The following is a 15,697-nucleotide window of genomic DNA, read 5'->3' on the forward strand; positions in this document are numbered from 1 at the left end:
CCAAATCGGCAGTTCGCTACATCCCTATTCAAAATGCATTAAAATGAATAACATAACTAGGTCGTTTTTATTATTTTAGTTTTACCAGTTACTATAGCTGTGGACATTTGGTTTCTTCTGGTACTCAGTGCAGTACTCAGATTTTTTTTCCTATATATTTAAAGCATTGAGAATTTCAAGGACATTATACATAACCCATGACTGTGTAATGTGTGTGTATTTTTTTGTGTGACCTTATTATGTTTTATATCCCCTCTGCATTATAAGCTTTAACCTTGCATCCAACATCTTCTTTCCTTTCTGCAGAAAGGATGTGGCTATCACCTTGATCTTTTGATGGTGGGAGTGATGCTTGGTGTATGCTCTATCATGGGACTTCCATGGTTTGTAGCTGCTACTGTCCTCTCTATAACACATGTCAACAGTCTGAAACTGGAATCTGAGTGCTCAGCGCCAGGAGAACAACCTAAGTTTTTGGGTATCCGTGAGCAAAGAGTGACTGGGCTCCTGATTTTTGTTCTGATGGGCTCTTCTGTTTTCATGACACGGATTTTGCAGGTAATGTTTGAAACAGAGAAGTGGTCAAACTACCTGGGCCTGCGTGCTCATATCTATTAATGGTTTATTGTAAAAAGTTTTCTAAACCCTGTTGCTCCACCCTATTTTACTAAAATTTTGCTGGACTTCAATAACCAGCATACTCCTTTTTCTCAAGGGTTACTACATGCTGAGAACTGCAATCCTGACACATTAGGATTGTATTCTTAAGCAACATCAAACAACAATAAATTTGTTTCTTTGGTGACCTAATAAAGGCAAGAGAATCCTGCAATGAGAATCCCAGATGATCTGTGTAAATATGGCTCCATGTTCTTTGTTCCTGCAACTGGAGTTGGAAGCTTTAAGCTTAGTTTTGCTACCACAGAACAACTGAAAAACAGTATATTGACACTCTTCACATTTGATGAATTTTCTTGCATTTTTAATTAAGAATGATCCACTTACTCTAGAGAGCTAGGGGTTTCGTTTATAGCTTTATTTTCATTTCATTTTTATTTTTAAAATATAATTAGTATTTAACTATGTAGTATTCCTGAAATGTTTTTTAATTAAAATGGGGTCACTATATGCAAAAATGTTGGCAATTATTGAAAGAGAGAGAAGAGTGAAATTGCAATCACTGATGATAGTTATAAGGGGTCATGGTGCTGCAGATGCAACCAGACATCTGGGATATTTTCAATACACTAAACATTTTACTTACAGTAAATAGAATCATAAATGAAAAAGCCATTGTAATTATGGTAAAATGTGTCGTGTTATGTCACTTATTGCTACCACACCCTTTTAAATTCTATAAATTAACCAATGTGCTAATTGAGAGCTGCAGAGGTATTTAGAGTATTAAGACATTAAGAAAATGTTTTGGAAATAAAGCAGTAGTTACTGTTTTAGGGAAAACAATGGGTGCTCTATATTAGTACATGCACACATTTTCAAGGACAAGAAAAGATGGATAGTGCTAAGGTGGATTCATTTGGGAGGTGCAATATTTTAAACACCCCCAGTTAATCCAGTCATTAGCTTTCCCACACATACCTTTCTCAGGTGTCTCTAGGACAGACTTATGCTCACATGTGCAATAGAAAAAGTTATACTCTACTGGGCATGAACAAGCCCAAGCCATGGACACCTGGCAATAAGGTAAGCAATATGGCTCCCCTGTGTTTCTTAAAGATGTAGAGAGATTTTTATTATGTTACCTTAGGTACCAGTCATTTATCATGGTTTAACTAATTATTTTTTTTCTCTTTCCTTCCAATATGAAGTTTATTCCAATGCCAGTCCTCTATGGAGTCTTTCTTTACATGGGATCCTCATCACTAAAGGGAATTCAGGTATTGTGTTACAGGGTATTGAAAAGTAGAAATTGCACCCGTGGTGTCTAGTTGTAGTTCCACAATCAATTTCCTACTGAGTTTAGCAGGTGATCATACTTACAAAAAATAAGTTAAAGAATGGCTTTAAGATTGGTAGGTGTCCTGGTTCGCTTATAAAGTTCTTGTATCCTTAGTGGGTAAAATGAAGCAACATGTGTGGAAGCGTTTAAACAGTTTTAATAAATAGTAAAATTTACACTTCTTCTTTAAAATCGCTTTAAGAACATTGCAGCGCATCCGTCTGGTGATCTGAGTCTGTTAGCGTCTCTCTTGTTCCAGCACTCGTGTCTCAGGTCTCCGGCTGCTGCTTCCACACTCCTATTTCATCGCTAACATTTTTCGCAGTCTGGCTTCTTCAAAAGAGCGATGTATCTTGTTTCCGGATAGTTGCTCCTTTTACCCACAAAAGTTCCAAATCTAAAAACGTTATTGTCCCCCGAGCATTAGGTTCTACTCTTAAAAACATCCCATTTATATTATTTGTAACATAGTAACTAATACAAAGTGTCCTATAAAAGGTGTAGCACTATAGTAAATTGAGTGCACCATTCTCTACTATGAGCTTCATCCCCAAAACTGAGCTCCAGATGAGACCTTAATTATTCAGGGGTAAACCCTCGCAAACGGCGTGGAGGGCAGGGTGTAGTATAACTGTAACTTTGTGCAGGGTACAATAATTGGGCGCCAGTGGTGCTTATAACTTACCCAGAGAATATATTTATTGAACAGTATAATCCACACAGGAGTGTACATATAGAGCAAGCAGGATCATACAGCAACAGTGGATAGCATATACTCACAGTACTTGGTCAGTATCAGTCCCTGCAAGGGGCATAGCTTTAAACAGGATAAGGAAACAGGTCCCCCTCCTAAATGTATTTTAGGACCCAATTAGGCATCTATAAAACTAGGGCACTGCCTGCTAAATAATACTGGGAGACTAATTTACCAGTCCCCTACACAGGCAAATAGATTTTTCCCCAGTGTGCAGGGATCCCTGAGGGATCACACAGGGTCAGACTGGAGCATTGGGAGCCCACTGGGGCTGCAACACCAAGGGTCCTCCACTGTGCACATGCATAAACACTATCGCACCTAAATGGTTATTGATATTAGAAGTAAGGCTGTAAAGAGGCTACGTGAAATGTCAAGTGATGAACGAAACTCTCCTGTGCTGAAAAATTTGTGAAACCATGAAAAAACATTTCAAAATTTCAGTGATATTTTAACAAAACCACCAAAATTACATCAACTACATTGGAATCAATGCAAATGTGTTGATTTTTTTTTCTAATAATGACAAATTTCTCTTCATTTTTTTCCAGGGAAAAAAAAATGAAATGTAAAAACCATGAAAAACACTAATACAAAACTTTGCCACCAAAAAGTGGTCAAGGGTCCTATAGAAGTCAATAATTTTAATAAGCTTTTTTTTCAGCTAGGAAATGTCCAAAAAACTCATGTCAGATGTATTCATATTTCTTTTTTAAGATCGTTCAGTTTAATTTTCCATTCATACTATTTTTATTTGGATCTTTTAATAAATTCCATGGCATTCATGGTTTTAGAGAAAGTGAGTTTACAACAATGAGACTGTTGATAAATAGGCCTCTACTATCTAATGAATTACAGTAGGGTATATGATGTTTTTTTTCAAACACTTTATGATTAGGCCATAGCTTGGAGGAAAGGTGCACCACCTAGCTGCTGAATGGGGTAAATTTATTTTTTGCAGCATTACTATGTATAACTGGGCACCTGGAAGCAATATTATAACTATACTATAAACTGTATTTTTCTCTCAGTTTTTCGATCGGACACTGCTCTACTGGATGCCTGCAAAGCACCAGCCAGATTTCATCTACCTAAGGCATGTCCCCCTCCGTAAGGTTCATCTCTTCACCATCATTCAGCTCAGCTGTCTTATACTTCTGTGGGTGATAAAAGCTTCTAGGGCTGCCATTGTGTTTCCAATGATGGTAAGAGAATTCTGCCACCTTTTACATAATTTTGTCAGATGAAAAAAACAAAGTTCTATCAATTGTAAGGTTTCACAAAGACTTTGGGATTACAGCACTCATTGAGGATTTTGTGTATTTTGTGACTTTCTGTATTTTATCTTTTTTACACAGGTCTTAGCTCTGGTGTTTGTAAGGAAATTAATGGACCTTTTTTTCACCAAACGGGAACTAAGCTGGCTTGATGATTTAATGCCAGAAAGTAAGAAAAAGAAACTGGAGGATGCCCAAAAAGAGGTAACTCAAATCAAGTTTTTGAGTATGTCTCTCTGTTCGTTTAAATAAACATGCATAGTATTATCTTAAAACATTGCGGTCTACATTTCCTTTCTTGATATGCCATAACATGCTGTAATGTAGCATTATTAGTTATAATCATTTAAAATAAAAGCTTGCATATTTTCCCTCTGGAAATATGTCATATTGATGGTATTATAGATCTCTTCCCAAGACAGTGGTAATATGTAGTCTGGTTTAACATTACAGGCTATAACATAATAGAATGTAGACAGCAGTCTTGGAGAATTCAGAAGAGAAAGAATACATCCTCTTTACCTCTGTATACAAAATTGTATACAAAATTATTTTGCTGCAGAAGTCTTGGAAATCTCTGCTAGGATTTAAACCAGGGACTTCCAATATAAATTGCTGTATTTAAAGGACCAGTAACATCATTTTTTTTTATTAAACAAATAAAAATTACAGCCTGCATATAATACCCCTGACCTAATAGATATTCCATATTCACCCTCCTTTTACCTGAAAAGTCCCCAGTAAAAAGTCCCCTCCATGATCTGACCTGACTTTAGAAAAACGGCGATTTGGCGACCAATCTTCACTCATTGCAGTACGTGCGCGTCCCAGGCAGTGCTCCTCCTCCCAGGACTTCCGGCAGGAACCCGGAAGTTAGAAGAGCTTCAGAGCATAGCAGCCGGCAACCAGCGCAGACGTTCTCCCTTTTCTGGCCGTGTAATTTTTTTTTTCTTTTACTTTGTTTTACGAGTTGGTGAGGGGAGTGAACGCTAGACTGACAGCAGCGATGGTGAGAGGAGCACGCAGTGAGAGAGGAACATGGAAGGGGGCAGAAAGTTGAAGGCTGGGTAAGGGGAACGGCAGTGAGAGGCACACAGAGGGGGCAGAAGGCTGCATTGACATGGGACGCTAAGAAAAGGAGCCGGCAGTAAGACGAACATGGAGAGGGAGGAAATGAGAAGGCGGCAGTGAGAGGAACACTGAGGAGGGGGAGAAGGCTGTATGAGGGAACAGCAGTGAGAGGAACACAGAGGAGGGGGAGAAGGCTGTATGAGGGAACAGCAGAGAGAGGAAGGGGGGGGAGAGGAACACGAAGGGGTAATGCTACATGAAAGGAGGCAAAGGCTGTGTGACAGGGACACGGGGAAAGCTGCATAGACAGACGCTGAGGGAACAGTAGTGAGAGAGGAAGTGACGTCATGAAGACCCGGAAGAGGCACACAGCTGCGCGCACGTAGAGGAGAAGAAGAAAGATGAAGCTAGAAGATGGCGGAGACCCTTTGGACGCTGTGGGACAGCGCCGGTTTGATTTTTTTCGGATGTCTTACTGAAACAGCAGGAAAGAGCAGCATATTGGGGGTAAGTAATGTATATTAATTATTTTTTTTGTAAATAAAAAATGATGTTACTGGTCCTTTAAGGCAATCCAAAGTAGTTCAATATAAGAAGCTTCACATATGATATCGCACGTGCATTATAAAGAGGAATACTTGTTTAGCAATGCTGAAATAATATAGAAATTGAGATACAAAAACTTATTTTTTTTTATAGGAAGACGAAAGCATGTTGGTACTGGAAGATGAGGTTACAGGGCAACTACCACTTGAAGAGAATTTCAGGTAGTGTACAAGTGCAACTCATTACAAAGAACTGATGGCTCATTTGTGAATGCAAAGACTTTCCTGCATGCTATTATTCTCACTTTAATGCCTTGTACCTATACAACTTGCACTTGTTCCAGTATGCTAGTTCAGTCTGCTCTGGTGAACTGGGTTCACTTGCATAAAAGACCCAAAGTATAGACCTAAGGATGCAAGGGGTCCTGGAGTTAAGACCTGCCTTGAAGCAAGGTAATATTGAGGTCCGGCCCTACCCTAGCACAGGACTTCAGCCTGCCCTCACCCGTTGCAAGTTGGTGAATATACAGCATAAAGGACAAAATATGCTATTTGGAAAGTACAGTATACACAAAAAGAGATCAGATCACTATGTTGGCAACAAAGCACAAACCACAAGAATGTATGCAAACACTGATCAGTAGAGACATAAGTTCTCCTGGATAAGGCCACCACAAAAATCAAATGCTATTTTATAACCCACATTTGAATAAATCAATCTGAAGTGCTTCATGTTTGAGATATCATTACACTGTAGTATGTGAAACTCATCAAATTGCTATCTACTGACTGGTTGTTGTGACGTCACGTATATGACAAGGCCACAGTTCTTCACCAGGTCTTCACCCAGGGTGGGGCATTAGTCCTGCCACCCATTGTTCAAGCATTATGGTGTATGTGACCTACAGCACATACACCAATGTGACCACCAGCCTATCCCCAATTAACCCATTGTCTCCTAGAGTGATTCATATATACATATATAGGCCGATAATTGCTGGAGACCATAGCTTAGGTCTCCACAGTTGTTAAATGTGAAATGTTGGCATGATTGTGATCAATCATGTGTATATATGGTAAATGCAATGTATAGCTGCTGAGGAGGGAATTATGGCTCAGGGTTGTGCAATTTCATCAGTTAAGTGTGTATATATTGTCCCTTTCCCAACCTGAAGTGAAAAGCCAATCTCTATAAATGTGTATACCTGGTAAACTCAGACATCTCTTATAGAATCCTCTGCCATTGTCTTGTTTATTGTGTTATCTCTGCCCAGGGAGGACCCGTCAGTAATAAACATTTCCGATGAAATGGCAAAAACATCTGTGTGGAAGACTATGCTCATAACCTCAGACAATTCAAAGAGTAAGGAATCCAGCATACCCACTAAAAGGTGTTAATCTTTTTCTTCTGTATTTTCTTTTATAACTGTATCGGATTAAATGTTATGTTAGCTGGAGAACCTTATTTTCACTGAAGCTGTGGAACAACTTTGCATTCTAGAATAGATTACAAAAGTCTGGTTTGCAGGCCAGGTACACATTGTATTTGCTTTAACTATGCATGATTTGCATAGAGAATAATGCCCTAGAGGAACATCACCTAAGATGAACTCATGTTCTAGAATCCAAACAAGAGTTTCCAATAGTTTTGAGGCACATTATCTCAGTGCATTATCTCAGAATGTCCAAACTGTCACATTTGCTGCTTTCCTTGTCCTTGTAGTCAAGCTAATGTAGATTGTACAGCACACAGAGCTGATTTTAGGTGAAGTCTGAACATCTTTTGGGCTAATTTAAATGAAGTTGTAAAGTTTGCTACAGACCTAATAGCATATCACAACCATCAACATGTAGCATTTGGTAGTAAGTGATTGGAAAACATCTGATTATGAGTTACTAGACCTGCACAAATGTTGCCTCTTTTTTACATTACATTACTCCATTTGATTTTATATATATATTGTTGTGTAGTCAACAGTAATGCATTTTGGCTTCTCCGTTTTTCATATAAAAGAATTGTGTACTATTTTACAGTCACTGTTTTGTTTTTCAAAAAACTGTGCTATAGTCATTGTGCATTTGTTATGAACCACTGTGCTAAGATAAGAATATTATGTATAAGAAAAGTATATTTGCCAGAAAAGTTGGTTCCCTTTTTAATGTAAGTGCTTTGCGAATGCTCTGTAAATATTACTTGAAAAATACAAATACAGTAGATAAGTTTAGCCCATTCAGATTGCACTCTATTATATGTAACTCATCATCACAATAAAGAAAATTATTCTTTTTTATTAACTTTAGAATTTTTTTTTTAAATAAATGTATTAATTTTTCATTAATTAAATATGTTGATGTGTAAACAGCAACTACCACATTATGAGGCCCATTTATCAAAGGTTGAATTTTGAATTTCGAATTCATGTGAATTTTTTTGAAACTCGAATCAATTAAAATATACTCGAAATTCGATCTGGAGGTTATTTAATGAAAAAAATCGAATATCTAAAACTCGAATAAATTTTACCGACCCGAAAACTTGAATTGAATTTCACTAAACTCAAATCTATTTTTCTCAGAAAAAAACTCGAATGTCAGAAAGGCTATTAACATCATCAAATGGGTCACTGGACCTCTCCCATTGACTTATACATTAACTCGGCAGATTTTAGGTGGTGAATAGTCGGATTCGAATTGTTCCAAGGGTCTAGGTTTGATAAATCTCAATTTTCAAATTCAAATCAAGTTTAGATTTTTCCCAATTCTAATTTGAGAGTTTTAACCAAAAATTTTCTTTTTTAAATTCGAATTTACAATTCAACCCTTAATAAATCTGCCCCTAAATGTCTTATTATTGTGTCCCAAAATTCCAATATTACTTCCATTACAGAGTGTTACTTATAAAATGCATAGCCACACATTTTTATACCCATTGCACCAAATAGTATGCAATATAGAAACAATACAATTGAAACCCCAATGTTTTCACAAAGAAAGCGATCCAAGGGGTTATTTACCTACACCCGTGCCAGAGCACAAAATCACTCCCTTTGGTGTCAGCGTCCCCAAAAAATGGAGTGCAGAGACCTGCACCCAGTCTGCAGAGTTCAGGGTAAGGCAAACATGCCTATTTTTTGCAGTTTTCACCCTGCCCTGCACTTGGTAACTAAGCCCTCCAGTTTTTCTTTGAAAAATAGGAATACAAAAAAAGGACACCAGATTTTCAAAATTTAGGAACAAGAATTGTGGTTTCCTCCCAGGATTCTTCATTTAGAACTCATTGCTCCACAGACATAGACAGTAGAAATAGCTACATTGCTGGGTAATATAGATAGGAGGAGAAGTAGTATCAGAATTTGGAAAATCTAAATACCAGTCCTTATTAAAAGCCCTGTATTTCCTGGACTATATTCCTACCCATTCCCTTTAATTAGCAAACACTAGTTAGCTGTATGTGCTAAAATATAGTTACCCTTTCTCCTGGTCATCTGCATATATCAGAGTGAGTGTGCAAAATGAAAGTTGAAAGTTGAAATTTAGGGGAATAAATCCTTGGCCCTCAAAAATATATCACTGATTATAAATTGCATAATTGCATCCTTCGTTGTTTCCTATAGTTGTACTGGGCATAATTTCTTCTAATATGCAGTATTAGTACATTGAGGTTATTCTAATACAATTATAAATTTTTTCAGCCCACTATAATTTACATGACATAATAAGGTTATCATTGTCCATAGTCTATGTACGCAGAATTTAAAGCATGCCACAATGTTATGTAAATTTATTATAGTTAGCACAAAAAATTGACCATATTGTACTTAATTGTTTCATATTGCATTTCTGTCATAAGCTCCCCTTCCTAATCTGTTGAAGCTGATTCCTAAAGGTAAGATCCTAGCCATGGAAGTTGCCCTAAATTGCATTTCATTGCTAGCCTGCTCAATTAATCAAACCCTCTGTTAACTGAAAGGTCTGGAACACACATGTGAGCTTTGGGTTGCAGCCATTTCAGTTGGCAATTGGACTAAATTCTATAAAAACCATACATTTTGGGAAACAAAAATGAAAAGAAACCTGAATTATTGTTTTAGACATCAGAAATGGAACTTAATGGGTCTGATATACTAACATAGGTGCTAAACCGCACCAGTATTTACCAATTAACAATAAGCTTTGATCACACTACTACAAGTTAGAATATCAAAATGCAAGTAAACAGCTACCTTAGTAAATCAGCCCTTAGGTATGCAACAAGAACTGAAATTCACTAAAGGTTTATGGCTAAGACACAGAAGGAATATATATATATAATACCCAAAAGCCATGACTATCTTGTAAATTATATCCTTATAAACGGTGAGTTCTGATGTCATCAGTTATAAACTGTGAGTTCTGATGTAATTTCTGTCACATGGCTCACTAAAACTTGTGTATTATAATAAATAAAGTACCCCCAGTTGCAAAATATGAGTCATGGAACTCCTCGGTAACTTATAATATCCTTATATTTTCCAAGAGGGGGTACTTTATGCACTATATAATGCTATAATATAATTTTCAGTTACAAAGGTACTCTATAAAATAACTTTTGGTTTGGGTAAAGAACAGAAAATCAGATCTTAATTGTTTTTGTTATCCCAAAATACTGCATGACATCACTTAATGACTGCGTCTTACTGTGCATGTATGTATGTGCTCTGTTGTTACATGCTTTCTAGAGGGTTTTCAGTGCCTCCAGAACCTTCAGTATTGGTAGATGGGATATAAAAAAAGTTCTTCTGCAGGTCGCCTAAACCCTTTGCTCTCCTGTCTGGAACAAGTGAATGCTACATCACTACAAACAATTGCATTAATCCTAAAATGGGCAACTTGATCACATGAGGCAGTATGTCAATATACACTGAATCAGATTTTTATATATTTGCATATCCTAATAATGTGCTCTTGAAACAAAATTTAAATAATTTTAGGACTACTGTTAATTATACATGTTGATTCAGTCGTGGAACCAAAGGGACAGATGATTGGATCTCAAGGGTACCAGGCAGCGCAGCCAGTTAATTATTTTGTGACTTGCCTGAAAAAAAATCCAAAATTAATTCTAATAATGGAAATTGGTCATTTTATTACCAGAATCCAACATAGGCCTTACAAGGTGGGAACCAGTAAAGCTGACTTACCAAATTGAATGGCTGTGAACAGCTTAATGTACCCTGAAAAGATTCCCTGGCTGTAATTGTAGGAAAAAATACACAATATCTGCATAATAAAATTGCCCATTTAGATTATATAAATGTTGATGGCTGTTTCGTTGGATTTTGCAATAGAGCAGCCGTATAACCACATCGTCTGAATTTTCCTTGACAGACCTTAACTTGCAATCCAAATATTATGAAATGGTGCACTTACCTTCTCCCTAATTATGAGATAACAATAGTAGATGTAACAGTATAAATGTAAAACCAATGTTTGCATGGAACTAACCTTCTTTGCTTGCATGTAGTTACTAAAATAAGCCAGTCTTGATGGCTTGCAAATCATGTTGTGCTGCATGACATGGGACAGTGTTGTGCTGGTGTACGGTGTTCCTCAAGAACATTTCCTACTAACTGTTGTTTTTGTGTTTTAATTTCTAGCAAGAAAAAGAAAAAGGCTGCCTCAGGGAAAGGATTCGACAGGGAGACTTGTCTCTGACTTGCTCTTCAGTCTATTTTTACTAGAAGAGGTGAAGATGAATTGTGTTGTATTGGATCACTCAGCTGGAAATTGTCCCATCCTTTAGCAGTGCAATATATAACTATTTTTAAACAGAAGCTGTACCCCTTTCACTGTCAGATGAGTCAGCAATAAAGTATTTTTATGCGGAGGGGTGTTAGGCAAAAGTGATTTTTTTTTTTTTTTTTGCAGAATACTCTATGGATTACATAGCTACACATTTGCACACCATTTTTGTCTGCTTACTTGCACTGCTATTGGCCATATCAGACTTAGAGATTTATCAAAGGTTGAATTGGGATTTCCTGACATTTTCTCAGCCGTTCTAATCACATTTATTAACCTTTTCCTGATATTATGTTATTTCCAAATCTACCATTTCTCCTACTGGCTTTTCATAAGAAATTGTTGATCAGTCACATTCTATTGTTTTCTAGGGGAAATTTTATCACACAACTGATTTATAAAATCACAGGAAAAACAAATCTGAATTGGGCTAATTTTAATGCAATACAAGTATGGTTTTTTGAATTTTTGGGTTAATTTAAAATTTTGAATCCTTGGGCATTATCAACAAAGCCATGTGATTATGGTTTCATATTAGAGGCAGAATAGGCCAGGCTAATTATTCACCTTTTAATAAATTTTGACAATTTCATTCACTTTTATACTTTGGCAGTTAATGTATATAGCTGTATATGTACCAGATGATAGATTTAGTTTAGAGCTTAACAGATATTCTATCTTAGAATTTAATTAATCTCATTCAGATATTGCACATACCCCAAAGGTACCTCTGGTCTTAATGGACTAAAAGCAGAGAAAGGTTGCAAATAATATCCTCCTTAGAAAACATGTATGGGACTTTATATCTGGAATTCCATTATTCAGAATAATCTAAAACCAGAAATGCATTTTTACATATTTCAAAAAACCCTTAAACTACAGAATTTTGATAAATCTGCTTCTAAATATCAGATCTGGTTGACAATTATTCAAAGCAATTACTGATAGGGGTGCAAGTGCAAAATGCATGGTGCAAGGCACCATGTTTTTTGCAATTTGCATCACCTCATTTGGCTGCAGGTCAGAAGTTGTTAGCTTGTTGCCCTGAATTATTCCTCTAGTCCTTTTAGTAGCTGTATGTGATATATTGTACTTTGCAGTAAGTCATATAGAAAGAACTTCTGGTTGGAAAAAACATAAATAAATCTAAAAACATTTATGAGGGAAATAAATAAGAGTTATTAACAGAAAAATAAACACAAATCGCCTTTGCATATTTTTAAAATATAAATTTTCAGAACCTGCAGACTATTTTCAAAAAGAAAGAAAACAATATGTATTTTAAACGCATTTAAAATGTTGACATTTTGAACAAATGCCATGGAATACTGTATTTCATTATGTACATTTTCTTTTTTAACTTTATGAATTTTATTCCACATATTACTTTTATTAAATTCTCCCAGTCTTGTCTATTCAAAATTGATATTCAGTTGAAAAAAATTATGAGCACAGTTGTATCTTCCATGTTGATCATAAGAGGAGTTTTTTTTATATCTTGAAAAAGACATTCTCCACTATTTGTTTTGCATGAAAGACCTCAGAACCGTTATGCCAGTTGCTTTTTATTTATGAGGTAACTGTAACTGAGCTCATTTTGTATTATCAAGTTGTGAAATTAACTTTAAAAATTCATTGAAAGCAACTTTGTTGAGGTGAAGACACTTTTTTGCTGTTACGTCAACTGTTTTCATAGCATACAATACACAATATTTAAAAATACAGTAACTTCCAGACATTTGGGGCTACAAGTCAAAATATTTTTTTTATATTTTAGAAAAACCTTGTTATAAGATGAAATTAAAAAGCAAAAACAATATAATTATTTTAAAAGTTTAGTATTACCCACTATTTTGGCAACAATAGCTATAGTACAGATAATGAATTTCAATCAATAGCAACAAAAATAATTTGTACCGCAAGATTCTGGGCTCTATTTTGAGACTGTGTACATATTTATATACCTAGAAATATGTAAGTATATTTAGACAACTCCAGCAAAATACAAAACAATACAATACTTTTGTAATACCTAGATATATAAAATTATTTTTTTTTACTTTTGCTCTCTCATAGAAAGTCAAATATCAGTATTTTCAGTTCTGAGTGTGGAGATGAGTATTACAAATTAAATTTAACATTAGAGCTCCTTACAAGAGATGCCAACAGGCTTGTATATACATTTTACACTTCTGTACATTATATCCCTTAAAACTATTCCTGTTGGCTTTTATTGATTTCTACACAAGGAACCATAATGCACATCTCTGTTTGTCGCCAAAGTGTTATGAACTAACCCCATGTGTAGGTTTTCTTGTCACAGCATTTTGCGGGAAAATTTATGATCCATTGATGTCTGGGTAAAACAAGATCAGACAACATCTTTGCAACTTTGTTGTATTTTCTGATTTCAATTGCCTTTTTTTCTCCATTTGGGATTTCCCCCTACAATATTTATTTTTGAAATAAAAAAATGAACAACTCACCACCTAAATCTTATTAGATTTAGGTGGCGAGTTATTTTTTATTTTAAAAAATAAATATTGTATTGGGAAATCCCAAGCTTTTCATTTTTAAAATAAAATTAGAAAAAAAAAATCCTACATAAAAAGGGTAGTGGAAGCTAGATAAAGAAATCAGATTTTCTGACATCATTTCAAACGAATCGGACCATCGATGGCTAATAAATATTCTCCCGCTATGAACCCATTAGAGTTGGGAGATCACAGCGGCATCGCTGCATTAGTCTCGGATTATTGTTTTAACATATGTTGAATCTGTCACTTGCTACTGTTTTTATGTATGTGGCGTACATTGTATTATTTATTGTTATTAACCATAAGGACCTACAAAAATGTAAATGTGTGACTTTCGATGCTCATGTTTTAATGAAATATGAAACAACCTTTTTTCCCCACCAGTTTAATGAGATGGAGTGTGTGTTGCAGAGCATTTTGTACTCTATAATGGCCTTCTATACCCTTAAAGATTCCTATTGAACCATGCTTAGTCCTAGTAAATTCCAGCACTGGCATAGTGTTATGCTGATTTGCTCTGTATAGTCAATGAAAACCCCAGCAGTCAAGTGGATAATGACCCTATGTGACTGACTACACCCACAATTAAGCAATATAATGCATCTCAACATTCCAAATGAATTTTATGGTCATGCGCACTACTTACCAGGGAAGAATAGCAGCAGATAGCATCATGGAAAACTCAGATTCTTTAAAAAAACAATTCCATTGAGTATTTGAATTAAGTTTTGTTTATGTTTATGTGACTGTCAGTGAATGTTTGTGAAATTCTCGTTTATTCCAGCCAATTCAACTGCAGAAAAAAAGTATGCAGAATGCAACCTACGTGATGTTCAGCTTCCCTTTAATTTCATATTTACAGTAATAAAGAAAAACAGTTTTGATGTTATTTATTACAGATGTTTATGTAATGTGTGCTTGTGCATACGTTGTGATTTCACCTTCAGGTTACATAAAGAAAATAAATATTTAGTACCTTTTATTCTTTGCGTTATTAGAAACCAGTCACACATGGCATACGGAAAGAACTTATACATGGGGGACGGGGTTGAGAATGGTTTTACATCTCTGCAATATAAAAAATTTAAAAATGTGCAATGTGAAAAAATAATATAAAAATCTGGCCTATACAGCATAATACTTCTGTATATACAATTAAAAATTTAAACAGTGCACCTATTTTGATTTGAAAAAAGCAACTCCTTCTTAAATAGGTTTTACAAACTTTAAACCATAAATTCACTTTGAATCCTGAAGGTAGAAAAATCTATATAAACCAATCATTTAACTACTATTAATCTACTTCTCCATCTTTTACACAGCATCTATGAATTATTATTTATTAAAATTTGGTTTGCAATTTTTCTCCTATAATTGCAATTTTTTCACAATTGTTTTTCAAAAAATCAAAAACGTGGCTAGGTTTTAGGTGGTGATAATTCGATAAAATTTTTTTTAAAAAAAAATTGCATATTCATTAGAATGCAAAATGACAATGTCTAGCCCCATGTCAGATTTCAAAATTGAATATAAAAAAATCTGTTTGCTCTTTTGAGAAATGGATTTCAGTGCAGAATTCTGCTGGAGCAGCACTATTAACTGATTCATTTTGAAAAAAATTTTTTTTTCCCATGACAATTTTTCCACAGTTGTGTTTTTTTAACCCCCCAAAATCTAGTAACTTGTGAATAAGCCCCCTGGCTTCATATACAGTGATAGTTTTTTGCAGGCACTTAACATAGAACTAGAGCTGCCCTTTGGAATTTTAATTG

The 15,697-nt window shown here is 35.4% G+C and overlaps 1 protein-coding gene across 4 annotated transcripts in view; it reads left to right on the forward strand.

Annotated features, from left to right (window-relative positions):
• slc4a10.L (solute carrier family 4, sodium bicarbonate transporter, member 10 L homeolog) overlaps positions 1 to 14,905 on the forward strand; it is a 104,722-nt gene extending 89,817 nt beyond the window's left edge. For 3 of the 4 annotated variants that reach the window (XM_041576028.1, XM_018236859.2, XM_041576029.1), the window contains exons 19-25: positions 307 to 558; positions 1,830 to 1,898; positions 3,746 to 3,919; positions 4,073 to 4,195; positions 5,762 to 5,829; positions 6,882 to 6,998; positions 11,244 to 14,905. In XM_041576028.1, the coding sequence (XP_041431962.1) occupies positions 307 to 558; positions 1,830 to 1,898; positions 3,746 to 3,919; positions 4,073 to 4,195; positions 5,762 to 5,829; positions 6,882 to 6,998; positions 11,244 to 11,301 (861 nt within the window). In that variant the 3' untranslated portion in view covers positions 11,302 to 14,905. Of the gene's footprint in view, positions 1 to 306; positions 559 to 1,829; positions 1,899 to 3,745; positions 3,920 to 4,072; positions 4,196 to 5,761; positions 5,830 to 6,881; positions 6,999 to 9,457; positions 9,494 to 11,243 lie in introns of all 4 variants that reach the window. The other variant, XM_041576030.1, reaches the window with a different exon arrangement.
• The last annotated feature ends 792 nt before the right edge of the window (positions 14,906 to 15,697 follow it).

This window comes from Xenopus laevis, chromosome 9_10L, assembly GCF_017654675.1.
Source record: "Xenopus laevis strain J_2021 chromosome 9_10L, Xenopus_laevis_v10.1, whole genome shotgun sequence".
NCBI classification, from domain to species: Eukaryota; Metazoa; Chordata; class Amphibia; order Anura; family Pipidae; genus Xenopus; species Xenopus laevis.